The following is a 19,554-nucleotide window of genomic DNA, read 5'->3' on the forward strand; positions in this document are numbered from 1 at the left end:
TATAGGTGTTGATCTTTAGTAATAATTTGAAAACAAAACAGAATTAATTTAAACATAAACGAATTTTAAAGTTGTTATTAATCGAGTGCTTAAGCTCTGCATTTTTCAGGTATTTAAATTTGAATTAATGAGGTTGATGTTTTATTCAACAAGGATATTGGACAACAATTTACTTTTAAAACAAAAAATAATACAATATTATAATTATACAGGTATTTTATACGCTTTGTTTATTTTAATTAAATTCGTCTTACATTTTTCTATGTATATAATATTGACAAATTTGCAAGTCTGTCCTGCCCCATTGAAACCCTAAGCCAAGTCTTTATTTTTCTTAAAGCAGAAAACGAACGTTCGCAAGATCTAATGGGAAGCGGCCATACCACCTGAAGTTTATAACTCTGTTTTTGTACATTTTTATTAGTAAAGGTCACGAAAAATATAAGAGGGTGCTAATAATGCCTCCTAATTTCGCCTATGGTTACAATTTTGCTCTTGAGAAACTAATAATTTTTTACAAAAATAAATATTTTCCCCTTCTAAGACAATATTTTCGCAACAGACACATGCGGATATCCTTATTTTTTATTTTTTTTACTATTATTGTAGTAGTATAATTATATCTACTACTGTAGTTACTGCAATCAATCACGTGGGAGTGGTAGCAAGGAATGTGCACACGCCAGACTTATACAAACGACAGGTAGGTGTGTACCGTTTGACCTTTGTGGTATTATTACTCAACTTTGATTCCAAGATCGCGTTAGAGAAGTTAACACGGTGTACAGTATAAATTATAAATATTTTAAAGTAGAATCTATAGATTATTATCAACTGGACTTGGTAACCTTTGCGGTTATATAAATTCAGATTAAAGTGCACTACCCTCGATAATCGATATAGGTAAACTATCTAAACGGGTTTATTGTAAAACTTCATATGGAGAATTTTTTCATAAATTTACAAGACTTTGCGTTAAATGATTTTCCACGCGATACTATTACCAGTAAAATACATACAGCAAGGCCTTCTTGTATGTGCAAGCACATATTATTATTATACAACATTCGAAGCGGCACTACTATAAATCATCGTTAATTGTAAATAATGATTGATGATCGACACGAACGTTTTACCATCTCCGGCCAGTTTCGTCCTGAGATATAGTTCCAATAATAACTGAAATCGATCAAGAACGTTATAGCCAGTCGCGTTCATATCACACACTATTAAAGTGAACCAATATCGTTCGAGGGGCGACAGTCATGTTACGATACAAAATCTATTTGTTTTTGGCTTTTACCGTCGTCGGTTTGGTTCAATGCCGGCAATCGATCGACCGAAAACAAAGTAAGAAAGTCTAAGAAGTTTACCGCGTGTACACAATTAGTAAGTATATACCATTAAACAACGCCTTAGACGAAATGTGCCGAGCGATGACTAAATCCAACGAAACCTTTACGTGCGAACCGATCGATCAATGTCAGACAGTCCTCCGACAAACCGTCGAAGATCATCGCGTTTATCCGAAGATTTGCCGGTTCTTAAGGCGGACTCCTATTGTCTGCTGTCCGATTTCGGACGGACGGCCCCCCAACGGTAGTGTTGCCGATCAAAGTAAGCTACCTATTTATAAAATGGCGTTTCTTGGGAAAACAAATGAAAAATAATAATAACCGTGTTCCCATTGGCAGTGTGTAAAGAATATTTTTCCAAGACGGTCGAGGGAGGCGGTGAAATCCACGTTGAACACTGCCAAGCCAAATCGGCCGACAACGGTCTCACCATTGTGGGCGGCACAGCTGCAAAGGCGGCCGAATTTCCTCACATGGTAAATAAATAATATGTACCTACCTGTAAATTCTATCTGGCATATGTTGTTGAAAAAATCACCGTTTTCCTGGGATTATTTGGAAAATATCCACCACACCAAATATAAACCATTGCATGGGATTTTTCGACAAATTATCTTGCAAAAAAAAAAGGGGGGGGGGGTCACTCGATTTGTTTAGTTTTTGTGAGAATTTTCCCATAAAAAACAGTCTTTACTAAATTAGTCTCATGAGATCATTAAAACAACTAATACCTGGAAAATAACCATAAAACTAATACATAAAACCGGTGACAATGATCATTTTTGCGAAAAATAAAATGACACCCTTTTTAAGAGAATTTTTCGCAGTATAAACCCGAAAAACCCTCAAGGTTTTGACATAAAAAAAATCTATTCTTAGGGCCATTCTATAGAGTGCGATATTTATTTATGGCGCACCCTGTATATGGGTCATAGGATGATTGTAATAACACTAATAGTTAAATAATATAAAATATACATAATGGATAGTGTGTTCCATAGCGGTACGTAATACTAATAATAATTTATCGAGTATCAGCGAAATAAATGAAAGAAAAAATAAAGAGGAAAAAAAACACTTCTACGCACTTCTAACTTTTAAGCATTAAACAAATAATAAAGAAAAACTAAATAAATTATGCCCATTTAGTAATAGTACAAAAAAGAAACATCAAAATAGATGTATATATATTATAAATGATAATTTACAATATGGAGTGTCTTTGAGCACTGTAAGACGACTAACATTTACTAACACAGACAAATTGATGGTATGTATACTGACTACCTACTGTATACCTACATATTATGCATTAACGTTAAATAACGCCCAAGTAAAGTAATTTTACGAGTCGAGGTCATGTCTTATTTATCGTAATTACAAAATTAAAATACAATTTTATCCATGTTTAATGTGTTAAGGTTCTTTTGGGATTTGGCGAACAGTTTAGTTCAGTCGAGTGGTCATGTGGCGGATCTTTAATCAGTGATCGTTATGTTCTCTCGGCTGCTCATTGTTCGAAAAGAGGAGCTATGTAAGTACATACTTATTATGTATAATTTGTTATTACTATAAGTCATGTTAAATTGTTAAGTGTAAACGAGCTTGAAGGGGGAAATCGTTGTTTATAAGTAAGAGCGATTAAACGATTCCATTAAAATAACTCTACTTAAATTGCTTAGTTTAAAAACAAGTATTATAATTAATTTAATAATAAATTATAGTATTAACCTTGATTGGTAATTTTTTAATGTCTCCACATAACACCAGGTGTTTTTTTAAGTTACAATAAAAGAATATTGCAATAATTTGTTAGTCTCGTTTGTGGTAGTAGGTATTCAATGAATATAATAATACATACCAGACAAGTTAGGAATATAGATTACAATACAGCAAGTCCTTCATGAATTAAAGCCTAAAGATCTTCAATCCATCTGTAAAATTTCTTTATTGACGTTAAATCCGCATAACTACACAGTATACTTTTCTAACCACCAAATTTTTTTTTGGTTGCATTTAATCCCTCAACACATGAAAAGTAAAGCAAAACAGTTAAATAAAATAACAAGTACTCGACTTAAGTATAATGTATATTTTTAATTACTTGTAGTATGTTCACATCTATTATAATATTTCATTTAAAGAATACACGTCTCAAGACAAATTGTAAAAAAAGGTTAAATAGTTATCTGTTTTTTCTATACCTCTTTTGAGTACATTTTGTTTACCTTTCTATAGCATAATATATAATGATAAAATTAAATGCATCAAATTCTAAGAATAATACTACAAAATAAGAACAAGCCTTATTTATATTATATTGACGTATTTAGTTTGCTTTCAAATTGAAAAACATTAAATAATTTTAATAACAAGAACATATTAAAACCACAAAACACTTATATAATAATGTACAATACATTACACGATAATAGTTTTCATCATTGTAACTATTGTTATAAAATGTAAACACTACAATATTTAAAAAAAAATGTACAAGCCTTTAATATATTTATTTATTAAAGTATTACATACTGAGAATATATTTGATTCTCAAACATGAAATATTGAAGCGATGTAGCATTAAAGTTATAACATGTTAATCATTCTTATGCTATTTGAGTATATTAACAAAAATCATACAATTTTTTTGTTGACACATCTAGTATTAAACATTGGTTGAAATTAAGTCAAGTAATTAAAGTTAGAGTTAAGTAGTACTTAAATAACGGTTCCTCAGTGGTCGAATGATTAAGAAGTAAATTAATAGTATCAATAACAAGTAGGTCAAAAATAAATAACCTACCTTTGAGAAAAGTAGGAATGTTTTGTAGGTAATACAAACTAGAAGAAATATTTAAAGACATATTGAATCATTTGAATCTAATATAAAAAGGAATAAAAAAACCAACGATCGCCGAACACGTCTAGACACTAACAAAGTAAAAAATCAGATTAGTTAATACATAATAAAATAAGTTAAAAAGTAGTAGGCGAATTAAAAAAAAAAACATCTCAAGTGTAGTGCACTTATCAAAATTGGAATACTTGGTTTTATAATTTTAATAAAAGCATTGTAGCTAAGTAAAATTATGTTAATACGATTATTTGAATATCGATTACAACAAAATATACAGCAACGTTTGTTGTGTGTGTACTTCCAAGTATGGTTTAAAATGAAATTACTTTTACATATTAAACACTCATCAGTAGAAAATATACCCAATTTTTTCAATTTTTAAAGCCGTTCAATGACAAACGTGTGAAAGTTCTAAGCCAGAGTAGAAGTCATATTCGATTATGGGTGTGGCGATGAACTTCCAAAAAGGCATACGGTTTAAATTCCACACAAGGGATATATATATACTCGACAGCTTAAACCATCGTCTTCTATGAATTAACAGAACGAAGTGGGTAGCCAAACTTACTCACTTAATGATCCCACGAAAATCTAAGCTCTCAAGAAACAACACTGCCTCCTAGTGATTTGTGTGGTAACAGTCTACGACTTGACAGATGCGGGTAATGCAGTTTCTCTAATTGTCTAGATTGGCTCTCATATACATCTGACATTGGATCCATCCAATCCTATTTTAACTCGGACCTGAGAAGAACTACAGAGTTCTTATATTGCTGAAAAGCCTTAAAGAAATCTGTGTACACAACAATAACTATAGACCGCTTTATCGGACAACATCCATAAATAAATTACATAATACATATTGGAAACGTAGACATTGAACCGTTGTCTTAGAATTTGCAGACAAATTTTTTTTTTTTTGTAGTAAATAAGTCGTTTTTAAGTTTACAATGCATTCATAACGGCTGAATCAATTACGTATGACTAATACACAATACTGATAATCTGCAGCATATCCAAACATTTTTAAAGATGGAACATTATACTATATACATAATAAAAATGTACAATACTGTTTGTGCAACACATTATTTTAATATTGGTAATTATTATGTACCGTGACTAGATGTTGGAATAAGTATGGTGGAGTGAAATTGTTTGTTTGACGATTAAGATTATGGCATACGAGGAAACAGTTGTTAAGAAACAACTGGGAAAATATTTTGTCTTATACAACTTAAATAGCAACCCTATTGTGATGTTTTTCAATTTTTTTAACATTTTAACAATAGCATATAGTACGACTATAGTAATTTTGTAACGTTAAAGTCATACAACTACTAAACTTTAATAAAATGTTTAGACTAGATAAAATTCAAATTCAAAAGCATTGGTACCTCGAAACGTTTGAGTACTTTATACTTCAATACAAATGTATTTAGAAAATATTTCATTCAAGAAACATTCACAACAAAATGTGTACAAGTTTTCACTCCACCAAAATGAGAAAAAAAAATGATGTAGCAATTATTAATACTCGATCCAGAGAAAACTGATTTAAAATAATAATATATATTTTAATAAACGAATTTGTTTGTTTTAATTTAACTTGATCACGAGCAAGAGTCCAATATGGAAAGCAAAATTACTTAAAATTAACTTAGCATCCTAATAATTTTTTGATACTTTACAACTTACTTATCTACTATTTAACGCTAACTAGAAGTAAAACAAAACAAATATGCAGAGGACTAATATTATAAGTAAATTAATTGGCTCACGTTTGATAGTATCAATTACATATCAATTATTTATTTCAATTTTAAGAGCAGAATTCACGAAAAGGCAACAACTCCTTTTTTTAAATAAACGATTATACCGTTATCTAACTAGATAGGTATTAAAATTTTCGAAGAAAACTAATAAGGGGTTTGTTGTTTAGGGAGGAAAGTATTAAATCAAAATGTAAAAAAAATAATAATAATAATTAAAACAACATATAAAAGGTCTAAATAAATATTGTAAAAGGTAACCAAATTTAGGAACAACAGTTATAAAATCATTTTTAGCGAAAGGGGAGGGTATAGGACATAAATAAATATATATAAATAAATAAAAGACTAGATAAAACAATTGACAACGTACAGCTCGTGAAGATGGATTTATGTAGATGATGTTGATTGTAGTAAGACATGTTGAACTCTTTGTCCAAGCCGAGTTGAAGAAGAGGTCGACACGAAGGCGAAAGGTCAGAAAGATGGTTTTAAAGTTGGCAAAAATAGTTGATTAATTACATTTTTTTGGAATTATTAATTTGCCAATGTTAGTGTACATACTGTAAATAAGAATATTTATTGATTAAGTAGGGAAGTCTGCCATTGGACGTTTGTATTTTCCGTGGGAAGTGCATGTAGGCGACACCTAAAATGGAAATACATTTTTAAGCAATATTATTTTAAAAAATGCATTTTTTTTCATCATATTTATATTTAAAAAAAATATATTCAATTATTGTTCATTCGAGCGACGATAAATGTTGTTTTTGTCTGTAAAAGCTGGAAAAATAATTGTTTGAAGTAACTCACATAAGTTTTTGTGTTAATGCAACGAAACTGTTTTGTTTTTAGAGACCCTGTGAAATGGGCTTTAATGGGCGACCATGAATTAGGAACAAGCAATGGAGATGGAGATCCTCAAATTCGAGAATTTATCATGAGGATCGAACATCCAGATTACAAACCATCTTCTCTTTACAATGACATTGGACTATATCTTTTAAACGCATCTGTAAATTTCAATACATACATCTTGCCGGCTTGTTTGAATACTAGAATGGACGTAACGGCAAACCAAGTCACAGCGATTGGTTGGGGAAGAACTGATTCTGGTTTGTACCTATCTTTAATCAAATATTTAAAATGCATTTAAGAGTTTCAAGTAAGTTTCTTATAGTTTTTTTTTTTTTGTTGATAATGACATAATAATAAGTTTTTTTAAAGAATAACTATGTATTAATGTATAAATTATGCTTTGTATATTTTATTGTACATGTTTTTATTGCTTTATAAGTCAAAACAATTACTAAGCGATATATTTTAATTGTAGTGTAACTTGCAGCAGCCCCTACGAGCAGCATGCTCATGAAAGTTTCAATGCCCTTGGTGGACCAACAAGAATGCAATCAAAGTTATGCAGATAGTTCGGGGAAAAAACTGGATTTCGGAATAAGCCCAGAGAGTCAAATATGTGCCGGAGAAGATGGTAAAGATACGTGTCAGGTACGTAAGCTTGAAAATACAATTTGGACTGTGACATTTAATGCATCTGGTTTTTCATTATCAATTCAATGTTTATGATTAGGGCGATTCTGGAGGTCCTTTACAAATTGTTGATCCCAAATACAAATGCATGTATTCACTAATTGGCGTAACATCTTTTGGAAAACTGTGTGGAGAGTCAAACGCACCAGGTGTTTATACAAGAGTATCGCATTACGTATCGTGGATAGAAAGAATAGTTTGGCCATTGTCATTTCACTGATATTACCTTCATTTTTCTTTATAATTAACAATTACAATGTTATAATTGTGATAAAAGTACGTTTCTAAAATATTTACTGTGTTCAAAAGAATGAATGATAATAATTACTTGTTAAAGATAATTTTTTTATGCTCTAATAATTACACATTAGCAAAAAAACTTAAATCAACTAAATTGCTACATTAATCCTTAGAAAAATAATTGATCGACATCAATATCATACCTATACATTGACATAGATTTGGGGGGGGGGGGGGAATCTTAGTATTCAAAAACCTTCAAACTTAAAATTAGTGCTACATTAGTTTTTATTTCAAAAAATCTCTCACTAAAAAATAAATGTAGGTATTTTAAAAAGCGCTCATTAAGTTTTAAGATTTTAAGTATCCTAAGCTACCCCTAATCTCCGCCAATGTATCTATACTTTAAATAACTACAAAATTTCAATTTTAAAACCATAATATTGTTTATAAACTTTACACAATACATGCATTTGAAAAAATCAGATTAAGTTAGGTCAAGTCAACTGGCATATCACTATGATTGCACTGTATACATGTGTGGTATAATTAAATACTTGTATAGGATAATAGAATTTCAATTTTTTTTAAGGTATAAAAGGTGATTCACTAAGATGAACCAACTGCTTACAGTTTCAATTTATTTTAAAAAAATTAGTAAAAAACTATAACGTTAAATTGACAACATACTTTTTAAGATGTTACCACTTCATCTATTACTTTGATTTCCGTCGATCTAAAAATTGTTTTAATATTTTCTTAAGAAAAAATATGATTAATCACAAACGTCTTTTGAATAGTAGAAGTTATTCTACTAACCTAACCTCACCGTTAAAAGATAATGTCCGAGGGTAGACGTGATGTATACTTTTGTATTATGTACGTATGTATAACATATTATAATTAATTAAATATCAGTAAAAAAACTATACCAAGACTACATAAACGCTGATTATATAATACATCATATAAACAGAATTAAATTAAAGTTAAAATGTTAATAAATGTATGTACCAAAATTGTGTAATATTATAATTACATTGTTTTTAGTATACTTTTGGAAAAAGATCCTATTTCTTATCAATAAATGATATATATTTTTAAATAGTGGCAAAATAGTCTTTACGCGTAGTAGGTACTATTAATTATCTTATTTGCTTAAGCGCTGTACTAAAACACATAAAGCAGCTATCATATTTCAGAGTTACGTTATTATTTAATAAGATAATGGAATTTTATGAATAAATCTTTAATTTTTTTTTTTCAAGAGTTCCAATAATACTGAAAAATGAGTACAAAATTTAGATGGTTAACAACAAGAATAAAATATATATTTATAAATGGATCAATTTTAAATATAATACAAATTATTTGTTAAATAGTTCTAAGTATTTAATCGAACATTTAGTTTTAAACTTTTTATTTAAATTATCTCTAGCAGTAAATTATATAAATAAATAACAATTATTATTACTTACTATTAAATAACAACAGCTAAAACAAGTCAGTATAACTATAAGGAAAAATAAAAACTAATGAAAAAAAAGCTTTTAAGTACTAAGCGTGATATTAAAACAAACACTGTAATAATACCTAAATAACTTTTATAATCTAAATAAATACAACCAGGACGTTTATTACTATATACATTATTGCACTCTAAAAGTCATCATTTAAAAAAAAACTTAAAAAAATGGATTTAACTTAAATCTTTATTCATTTTATAGTATTTTACTTACCAATCATCTTCTTTACGTTTATTGTACTCTTCGAGTTCTTTTAAAAACACTTTTCTAGGCTTCATTATTTTAGAATTAGCTCCTCTGCATTTTGGGCAATACCATTTACCTTTTGGTTCTTTAATAAGAGAAACACAGTCAAAATGAAACCACTGAATTGGACAAAGATCATTATCACAGCAAACCATAAATCCATAAGAAGGATATTCACATATACAATATATAGGTTGTATTTCGGCGTCACTATCGGTAGCACTTGTTGACATTTCACTTTGAACCTTTAAATAATGAGCTTTAGTCTCTTTTATAACAGTTTCTCGGGTCAAGTTAGGTGAAATCATTGTTGTTTTGTTATTTTGAAAGTTTTGATTTAAACTCATAACAGTTTCAGAAATCGGATTACTTATTTTGTTTTGTAAATGTTCTTTTGAAAATTCTTCATTTAGTATATCTTCAATTTCTTTACTACTATGCACCCACTTCAACATCCTTTTAAGCTTTTTAGGAGGTTTACAATAGTTCTCTTGTGACATTTCTGTAATATCTTTTAGATTCATGTCTAATTCAAATTTTAAATCATTTACTTTACACAGTAGTTGATCAGAAATCTCAACTTTTCGATCACCTAGTTCCAATAAGTTCATCAACAAATGTCTCACATTTCCATCATCAAACTGCTGCTGACTACCTTCATTGCATATAACTGCTAGCTTATTTAAAATGTGTTGGTGACCCAAATCTATATCGTAATAGCGACTGACATACTTCTGTCCTTCCAGTGGAAAATTGTTCAGTATGCTTGTATAGTTAATCAAATAGCGATCAACTGCAGATTGTAGTTTGTCAGTCATGATAATTTACTTTTATGTTCCTAGAAAAAATATATGTAAATTTAATACGAGAAACATAACTAAAAGGAATATTGTAACCACTTACAAACCAATATTATACTTCAATATTGTAAGGATTAGAAGTAGTGATTTTTTTAACATCTTACAATAAAGTATTATAACTAAATGGTGATCTTTTAAATTAAAAATTGGAAAATCTATATACTGCTCAAGGACTGTTATTACATGCAAACCTGGACATTATTTAACATTCAAACACTCACAATGGCGGCATTAACACAGTTACCCGTTATTCTTTTGTACAAAACAGACCACATCTGAATACGCCTGGTGGGACTGTCAGATATTCTCTAGTTACAAAAAATCACAAAACAAAAATTTCTATTTTTCTATGCAAGATTTAAAACTGGATCTGATTTACTTGAGAACAAAAATTGTATCTGAATGTTAAAAAAACAAAAAATTTTAGTTAGGATTAGACAATCTTAATTGGAGAACTACACGCTACAGCACAGTACGCTAATGAAGGGGACTTCAAAACCGCAAGTAAAACATTTAAATACTAGGTATGGTTAAAAAAAAAAAGTACTATCGTCAAATTGCAATAAAAACTGTATATATATATATAAGAAATAGTTTACATTTTATATTAACAATATTAAAATGAAAAAAATAAGAAATTTTGATAAAATTTGTTACATGATATGTACAGGATTACAAAGTTATCATTGGTCCAGACAAACAAAAAGTAATACCAATATTGCATAAACTCTTGTATTGAAACTAATACAAGTATGTTATTAATGCTCCATTTATAGAATATCATGTGTAGTGATTTAACGAAAAGAGCATAGCGACACCATTCTACATCATAGTTATCACCCAAATTTACCGTGTTCAACAAAAACTTGACCTTTTATTTTTTAAATAAACACAAAATTACTTCTAATTTGGCTTCAGAATATTACTCTAGCACGTTAACTTGATTTTGAAATCACTTTCAATGTTATCTACAACTTTAATGTGATTAAAAAAATAACCAGACAGTAAGAACTAGGCATACAAGAAAATTGTTTAGGCCTGATTTGGATTCACCCAAAAAACATGAAAAAATATATTGGTTCTTCCTCCAATATTTTGGATGTACAGTATTATCGATACATTTATTATTGCTATAATGTTTACTGGAATTAGGCAGCATTTGGTATAAAAAAAAAAAAGTTAAATCCAAATTTTTTTTTTGACTGAGTTCAGGAAAAAATAACCTAGTTGAAAGAAATGTGTTAAATATGTTTTCTTTAATGTGTTAAAGATTGTTTGATTTTGAAAAACATCAAGTTAAAAAAAATTTGTTTTAACTTCATTTAAAGATTAGTAAAGTATTAATTTTTCCGGGTAATTTTGATATTTATGGCGAATGCACTATTTTAAAAATTAATTAATAGGTGCTTAATTAAACCTTAAGCACTAAGTAACTGGAGTAAGATCCCAAAAATTAAAATCCACATAAAACTCCTCCTCTAAAAAAAATAACCTAACCTTCTGCTACTATTTGATAACATAGGTAATGGTGTAACTACCAATATACTGCACAAGTGAATAACAATAAATGGTAAATGCCAAAAATACACTTTACAGAAAAACTAAGCAACATTTTTATTTTTAAATACCAATTTTTACTAAAAAAATGAATATTTACAAAGATGGTTAGAATTTGATAAATTACTTGTAACGGGTTCAATATCATAACTAAAACATGTTTTTTGGCTTCCCTGTAAAATGTATAAATTGTCACTTAGGTACGCCCTATTTATTCTTTCGTTTATTGGTATACAAAAAACTTGGTCCAATTTGGCAAACATATGGTGTTTCAGGTTTTTAGTTAAATTTAACAGTAACAAATAAAATTGTTTTTAGACAAAATAGAGCTAAGATTTATTACATATTGTAATTCGTTTTGCGTACTTTCCTTTAATCAGTTAATCTATGCACTTGTTCGAAAATAGTTATGCGTAATATGACGATTCTATTAAGCTTAAACCACACAGAAGTAGAATAAGTATAAGATAATTCATTTGTTCTTAAGTAATTGTTGTTGGTGTTTTATTTATTATTCAAAATATTTGCTCCGACTAGCTACTCGAATGTCAAGGTAACAAATGCATGTCTAAGGGAACTTTTAATAATTTAAATTAACACCTGCTGCTGGAGGACGTCTAGTGACAGACTCAAGCATCTATGAGCCTCTTGTACTATATAGCCCTCACGACTACATGTCCCAGAGGATAAAGTAAATATCGTCCAAGGTTCTAACCTTATACTACTCTCATTCATGGCGAACTTGGCATGCACATAATATGGTATTTCGATAGTCAAATATCTAATCTACACACGAATTGTTAGATAATTATTTAGGTAATAGTAAATAGTTATTAGCATAATATTATGTAAGTAGGCAGATAATAGCTTAAATATTAAATTATAAAATTTAAATACCTGTTATTCATTTAGATCCACAAAGTTCGACGACTCTTCTATTATTACTGAACTCGATTAAATCACGCGAAGTTAATGTTAGGGTAAAATTAATTATTATTTTACCCCTAAAGGGATACAATAACACTAGTGACCGGCAATGATAATGCTATGCAGATTCATACGAATTAACGTTTAAACAATTTCGATAAATCATTCAAGTATTATGTGGTCAATTAAGCGATCGGGTCACTGAACATACGTTTAAAAACAGAACGTATTACCGTTAAACTGTTAAAATATTAAAAATAACACCGAACACGACAAAAGCAATTCGTAATCTGCACCGTGTACCGTCTGTGTTTATTGTTCGACTACAACGACAATGAATTATTTTGTATAGGTATATTATTATTATACGAAAATAAAACCATTTATTGATCCAAAAACAAGACGGCGGTGACACCTATATTATGTGCTTTACCGGCGCTATTGTACTAATAACGCAGTTGCCGGCACTGTAAAAATATTGATCCGTTAGCATAATATTGTGGCGGTTGCGCGGTAAAGGGCGCTTTGTAGTTTGCAAACGGGTAAAAGCGACACGGCATGTTATGCCAATATTAAAAAGCCAATAAACTCTTACGGGCCGGGTCGGGTGGGGGGCACTGCTATCTAGCGGTGTACTTTTAACTAACAACGCTCAATACAACATAAATCGCTCTCCGGTCGCCGCACCCCAAGTGAAACCCCATAGGGGTCGGTACACGGGGGACATGACAATCAAACAAGAAAATACATTTTTTTCTCGAATTGCCAAGCCTGTGTTATTTTCAGCCGTGTAAGCAATACGTTTAAATGACGATTATCTTGAGGATATAATATTTTAATCCAGGCTCTCACACAGGGCGCGACGAACGCTGACAAAATTAACAACACTTGTTTTCATAGCTACCTATACTGGTTATTTCTATACATTAGTTTTGTATAGATATCATTTTAGGATAAACGAGGTCGGCGAGTCTGCGGATTCCACAAAATGTTTAATTATCTTAAGTGTCTTCTCTGATTTAATCTAATCTGTGGATCACACATTGAGGTAATTTTAATCAAGATGGATTTATATCAATCTCTACGGCACCGAGATAGAGATAAATATAATATTCTCTATCCTAGCCCTTAGGTATTGTATGTTATCTTTCTCGTTACTCTATGGTTAACACAAATCTGAAAGCTTTGCCCGCTAACATCAGCTGTTTTTAGTAGAACACGCATCCTTATTAATAGACACACTGAAAGTAACCATGGTTCTTAGGACTGTAATTTTTTTTTTATAAGCTTAAAAAAAAGCTATTAGGTATCAAAAATATCAAGCCAATTATAATTGGTTGTAATAATAGTTAATTGCTTGCTGGTTGCAGTATTTAAACATTTTCACATAATATATTTGCTGAAAATGTACAGATTTAAGTTGTACGTGTAATTTTTCAAAGAGTTATATTTTAACTGTTATTTTTAAAGTTCTTAAAAAAAAAATTTCAGTAAGAACTGTTATTTAAATGTACTTAAATTTCTATAGAAGGTCCCTTAAAACTTTTAAAAATAAAAGATCTAGTATGGTGACAAATCTGATGATAATCTAATGAATCTAATGCAAATCTATAACAATTTGTAGCCGTTGTTACTTGTTACCTATCCATACACAACAATATAATGAAAATATTTTTTACAAACCCGTTGACTGTTGATTCGCTCACACGTAGTAACCCAGAAATGTAATGCAGCCAAAGTGTAATTTACCCATTTTTTTCCTTTTCCCAATAAAAAATAAAAGTTTAACTACAGATTTTTGAGTGAATTGTGTACGTTATAGCCTCACATTAGATCTACCTTCAGTCTAATTTTCCGATCTAAAGGCCTAAAACTTGAAAACGAAAAATAAAGAAAAAATGTAGAAACGTTTTCTTTATTTCTCATTTTTTTTCTAGAAGAAAGTGTTCATGATATTTTTTTAGTTTGTCAACGTTGATGACCGATAGTACTTTGTCCAAAGAATATGGAATATTCTTTAGAAAAAATTACTTTTATTCGCAAACTTAAAGATACAATTCTAAAATTAAATGTTTTCCATAAATGGATAATTATTTTAAAAAAATAGCTTAACACGAATTTACTTAAAATTAGTTATTCCTATTAGGAATTTCCATAGTTAATAAAATCTACTTGATCCAAAGAATTAACTTAATAAAAAAAACGTTCTTTTCTTTTTAAAGGGGACTTAAAACTAGCGGCTTGAAAGGAGTTTTTCGTAGGCAATATTTAATGTAGCAATAACTGTAAGGTAGACGACATCAGACAAAATAGAGACGGCGATTTAAAACCTTTAATAGAATGAGTTCTAAATTGTTATTAAATTATACGTGGAAAATAAATTGGACTAGAATAGCTGCGGTCGTTTGCAATGGATATTTAACCCTAGTAATGTTAAAGTTGAAACTACACTAATACACAAGGCGTATATCCTTCCTTGTCATCGTTGTGACTTGTGTAATTTGTGTGTACATTACAATCGTTTTTAAAGACTTAACTCTTAAATAAGGTAAAAAAGACTTTACCTTATTAATTAAACGTCTTTTCGGTTCATTTCTAAACTGAGCCTCTGGGACAACTATAAACGATCATTTACAGATATGGCCACTATTCCAACTTTAATTATTATTAGAAATAGTCCCTAATATTGACTAACAATCACATTAGGAGATTCTGGCTAATTATCGTTCTAGTGTGGGTTAGCCCGGTGGCTGTAATATAGTCACGAAGGTTTTAAGAGATACTGGTCATAGATATTATACATATTAATTTTTATATTAACCTAAACGGCGGGTCCGCTGGTTAGGGTGAACCGATACTTGACGTAGGAGTTTTATTGTGCGTATTGGGAAATACCGTATACGACAACCACGACTCAAGATAATCAAATCAAATAATATTTAACTTAAATCGTGCTCCGTATTAACAACAACTAGGAGCCATGACAAAATAGACCGATTTTGTCATGCTACATAGTACCTATCAGCTACTGTCAACCACGGCTATCATCAAGTACTGATAACTGATAACTACCGCGCTACGATGAGATAACAGTGTTTATATTTTTTCCTTATGTTAACAACACCACACAGTACACGATATCGTATTAATTATTACCAAAATCAAAATGTTATAGATTACAATATTGTTTTTGATTAATTATTATTCTCGGACTGACCCAAAGCGGCACCGTTTATAGTTTTTATTCCGTTACACGTCGTGTTTTGTTTTTGTCGAGCCATACACGACCCACTGCTGATAAAACGCTCGTAACACTCGAAATGCTGAATAAAGGTGTTGAGTGTGCTCTATTAGTCTTACGTGGCACCTGATGTTCATGATAAATCGAATGTACCATCCTCGTTACAAAAGATGAACTACTTACAAGATCCAATCAAATAAGTATTTATCCGTTTATAAGTAAGTAAATGATAACAGTAATAATAATAATAATAAAATGATTCTGGTGCATTGTAAAACGATTGATCTGTCATTTTAGTTGCATGTTATTTCGGGAATGTAAAGTTTGACAAATCAGTTCAAATGTGTGGCGTGGATAATAAAATGGCCGGGACAAAGGCTTTGATATTGGTCGGAGGATACGGTACTCGTTTACGACCGTTAACGTTAAGTCGCCCTAAGCCGTTGGTGGAGTTTGCGAACAAACCAATGATACTGCATCAAATCGAAGCCCTGGTCACGGTCGGCGTACGAGAGGTAATATTATTTAACGACTATTGTTGAACAGCGTAGAATAGTAGTTAATAATCTGTATTGGTAATGGAGTTTTTCAAAAAGTAATTGAAATGTACATACGTACATTGCCTATACATAGGTATAAAATTGTATACATAACATAATTGTATAATAAATTTAAAAACCAGTACAGTGAGTTTGAGGCATAGTGGGGACGAAGCATATTGAGCTCGGGAAAGGTTACAGGTTTACAGGAATTATTATAACTGAATGTGATAGAATAACTTTCAAATAAACGCTTCGATGTGAATCTCAAGATGGTAGAAGTAACAAATATTGATAAAATATTGTAATATTACAATAATGTATTTAACATTTAATTTCAGTATAAGGGTGGTTACCATTAGGGTTGATTGTCTATGATTATTTCGACGCGTCGTACGAAAAGTAGCACCATTCATGTTCTTGCGAAAACTAGTACTGTTGGCACCAATAGCACAAACGGTGCTAGTCTTTGTAAGACGTCATGAACGGTGCTACTTTTTGTATGACACGTCGATTTGTTGCTGTTATCTGTACATCGTAAATAACAATTTAATACAGAGTATTTTGCTGTTGATTCGTTTATACATAGCAACCTACAAATTTACCAGAGTATAGAGAAAATTCTTTACAAATTGGAACAAATTTGATAACTTTTAATTAAAGTAGAAATAAATATAATTGTTTGTGTTATTTATTATTTTTAATGGGAAGGGGTAAACTTTTTTAGTTTTTGGCTTTATTGAGAACCTTTTAGGTACAATTTTTGATCTATAAAGTTTCTAAATGAAGAAATCGGTTCTGCGGCTTAGAAGATATCGTGAATCCGTTACAAAAAAAAACATTATTGCTAAAACAATACCTTTTCAGTTCCGCATGATACAAAAATTATGTGTAAATTTGAACAATTAAAACAATTATTATCATAAAAAAATTATTTTATTTTTATGAAACTACTTTAACTGGAACAAATTTATTTTTGAAATTTTAATTTTAGTAAAATCAATTATTGCAAAATGTTCAAAATGGTTGTCTATTAATGTTTCTAGGTAATCTTAGCTGTGTCGTACCGTGCTGAACAAATGGAAAAAGAGATGAGCGATGAAGCTAAAAAATTAGGAGTCCATTTAGAATTTTCACATGAATCTGAACCACTCGGTACTGCTGGACCGCTGGCTTTGGCTAAAAAACTGCTAGTCAACGAACAAGACCAACCTTTTTTCGTTCTTAATTCTGATATTATATGTGAATTTCCGTTCAAAGACTTAATTTCTTTTCACAAGTCGCATGGTCGTGAAGGTACAATTGTTGTGACTAAAGTTGAAGAACCATCGAAATATGGAGTGGTAATTTACAACGAAGAGACAGGACGTATCGATAGTTTTATAGAAAAACCACAAGAGTTTGTATCAAATAAAATCAACGCAGGTATTTACATATTGAACCCTTCCGTTCTGAACCGAATTAAGTTAGAGCCAACCAGTATAGAAAAAGAAGTGTTTCCATTCATGGCTCAAGACGGTGAACTTTATGCTTTTAACTTAAAAGGCTTTTGGATGGACGTTGGACAACCTAAAGATTTTTTAACTGGTTAGTATGTCTTTGTGTTTTAATAAAAAAATAATCTTACTCGTGAAACAACATTAAAATTGTTGTATTTTTTAGGAATGTGTTTGTATTTAACGTCTTTGAAAACGCGGAAACCATCGCTTTTGTACGCAGGCGAAGGTGTCGTGGGCAACGTGTTAGTCGACCCCACAGCACACATAGGAGAGGGTTGTAAAATCGGTCCAAACGTAACTATTGGTCCGAATGTAACCGTCGAAGATGGCGCTTGCTTAAGGAGATGTACAATATTAGCTGGAGCTACGGTAAAATCTCATACGTGGTTAGATTCGTGTATAATAGGCTGGAGATCAGTTGTGGGTTGTTGGGTACGTATGGAAAACACGACTGTGCTTGGTGAAGACGTCATAGTAAAGGATGAACTATACATTAACGGTGGTCAAGTATTGCCACACAAATCAATTAGCACTTCAGTGCCCGATCCTCAGATAATTATGTGATCATACATTTTTTTTTTTGTGAATGCAATGTTCTAATTTTTTTTTTTTTTAATATTATAATTGTATATAAATGGGATTAAAAAATATATATTTATATATATTTATAAATATATTATATTTCAGATTAAATAAATTATTGCATTTTAAAAATATGAACAATTAGGTATAAAAAATATTTATAAATTCTTATTTAAAATGTTAAGTTTCTTATAATTTTTAATTTTTGTTAATTTACAAACAAATTTATAAATATTTATACTTTATGTCAATTTGCACAAACGATATTGAACTGTTGTGAATTTAATACTCAAACAATATAATATATAAAATATATATTGTATTGATATTAAGAATTCACAGATTTCATTAAATTTCTTGTTAGCACAATATATATATATTTTGTAATTTTATACTGTTCAATATTTATTATAATATAATGTAGGCCGATGGTTATGATTGCCATGTTAGTACAAAATATAAATATAAATATTATATTCTTATAAATCAAATGAATAAAAAACTATTTGGAAATCAAATTTGTAATGAAATCTTCTAAATGATAAAATATATTATTTTTTAAAAGTTATTGTCACAGAATATAATTTATTATTTTATATTGTTTTACGATTAATAATTATTTTATTTTACTACATGACCTGCAAGATCTTTTTTTTTTATAACTTATTGCAACTCAAGTTCTTTTACCTTTTCTGTATTTATTCTTATTCATTCTCTATAAATTGACATCACTGTATAATGAAGGTTGATTTCCTTTGGGTCACATACATTGATATTGTTAGTATGTACCTGAAGTTTCGTT

The 19,554-nt window shown here is 30.0% G+C and overlaps 3 protein-coding genes across 4 annotated transcripts; 2 read left to right on the forward strand and 1 right to left on the reverse strand.

Annotated features, from left to right (window-relative positions):
• The first annotated feature begins 1,082 nt into the window (after window positions 1-1,082).
• On the forward strand, window positions 1,083-8,315 carry LOC126841304 (venom protease-like). 2 transcript variants are annotated; one of them, XM_050577691.1, is made up of 7 exons: window positions 1,083-1,350; window positions 1,420-1,617; window positions 1,695-1,831; window positions 2,777-2,889; window positions 6,843-7,102; window positions 7,336-7,493; window positions 7,576-8,315. In XM_050577691.1, exons 1-7 carry the CDS (start codon window positions 1,266-1,268, stop codon window positions 7,753-7,755), a joined length of 1,131 nt encoding a protein of 376 aa, XP_050433648.1. In that variant the 5' UTR covers window positions 1,083-1,265; the 3' UTR covers window positions 7,756-8,315. The 2 variants fall into 2 exon arrangements, with proteins under 2 accessions (XP_050433648.1, XP_050433647.1); XM_050577690.1 differs by having other exon boundaries at window positions 7,333-7,493; window positions 7,576-8,310.
• Window positions 8,316-9,273: 958 nt separating this feature from the next.
• Window positions 9,274-13,271, reverse strand: LOC126841372 (inhibitor of growth protein 1-like). The gene is made up of 2 exons (XM_050577809.1): window positions 12,862-13,271; window positions 9,274-10,385 (listed from the first exon to the last, which is right to left on the reverse strand). Exon 2 carries the CDS (start codon window positions 10,363-10,365, stop codon window positions 9,511-9,513), a length of 855 nt encoding a protein of 284 aa, XP_050433766.1. The 5' UTR covers window positions 10,366-10,385; window positions 12,862-13,271; the 3' UTR covers window positions 9,274-9,510.
• Window positions 13,272-15,999: 2,728 nt separating this feature from the next.
• On the forward strand, window positions 16,000-18,899 carry LOC126841339 (mannose-1-phosphate guanyltransferase beta). Its single transcript, XM_050577755.1, has 4 exons — window positions 16,000-16,350; window positions 16,430-16,647; window positions 17,718-18,258; window positions 18,334-18,899. The coding sequence occupies exons 2-4, from the start codon at window positions 16,474-16,476 to the stop codon at window positions 18,732-18,734; spliced, it is 1,116 nt and encodes a 371-aa protein (XP_050433712.1). The 5' UTR covers window positions 16,000-16,350; window positions 16,430-16,473; the 3' UTR covers window positions 18,735-18,899.
• The last annotated feature ends 655 nt before the right edge of the window (window positions 18,900-19,554 follow it).

The sequence above is a fragment of the Adelges cooleyi genome, unplaced genomic scaffold (genome assembly GCF_023614345.1).
Source record: "Adelges cooleyi isolate 19-005CV unplaced genomic scaffold, UGA_ACOO_1.1 ACOO_flye_CR_arks_rails_tigmint_CR_PRNA_381, whole genome shotgun sequence".
NCBI lineage: Eukaryota > Metazoa > Arthropoda > Insecta > Hemiptera > Adelgidae > Adelges > Adelges cooleyi.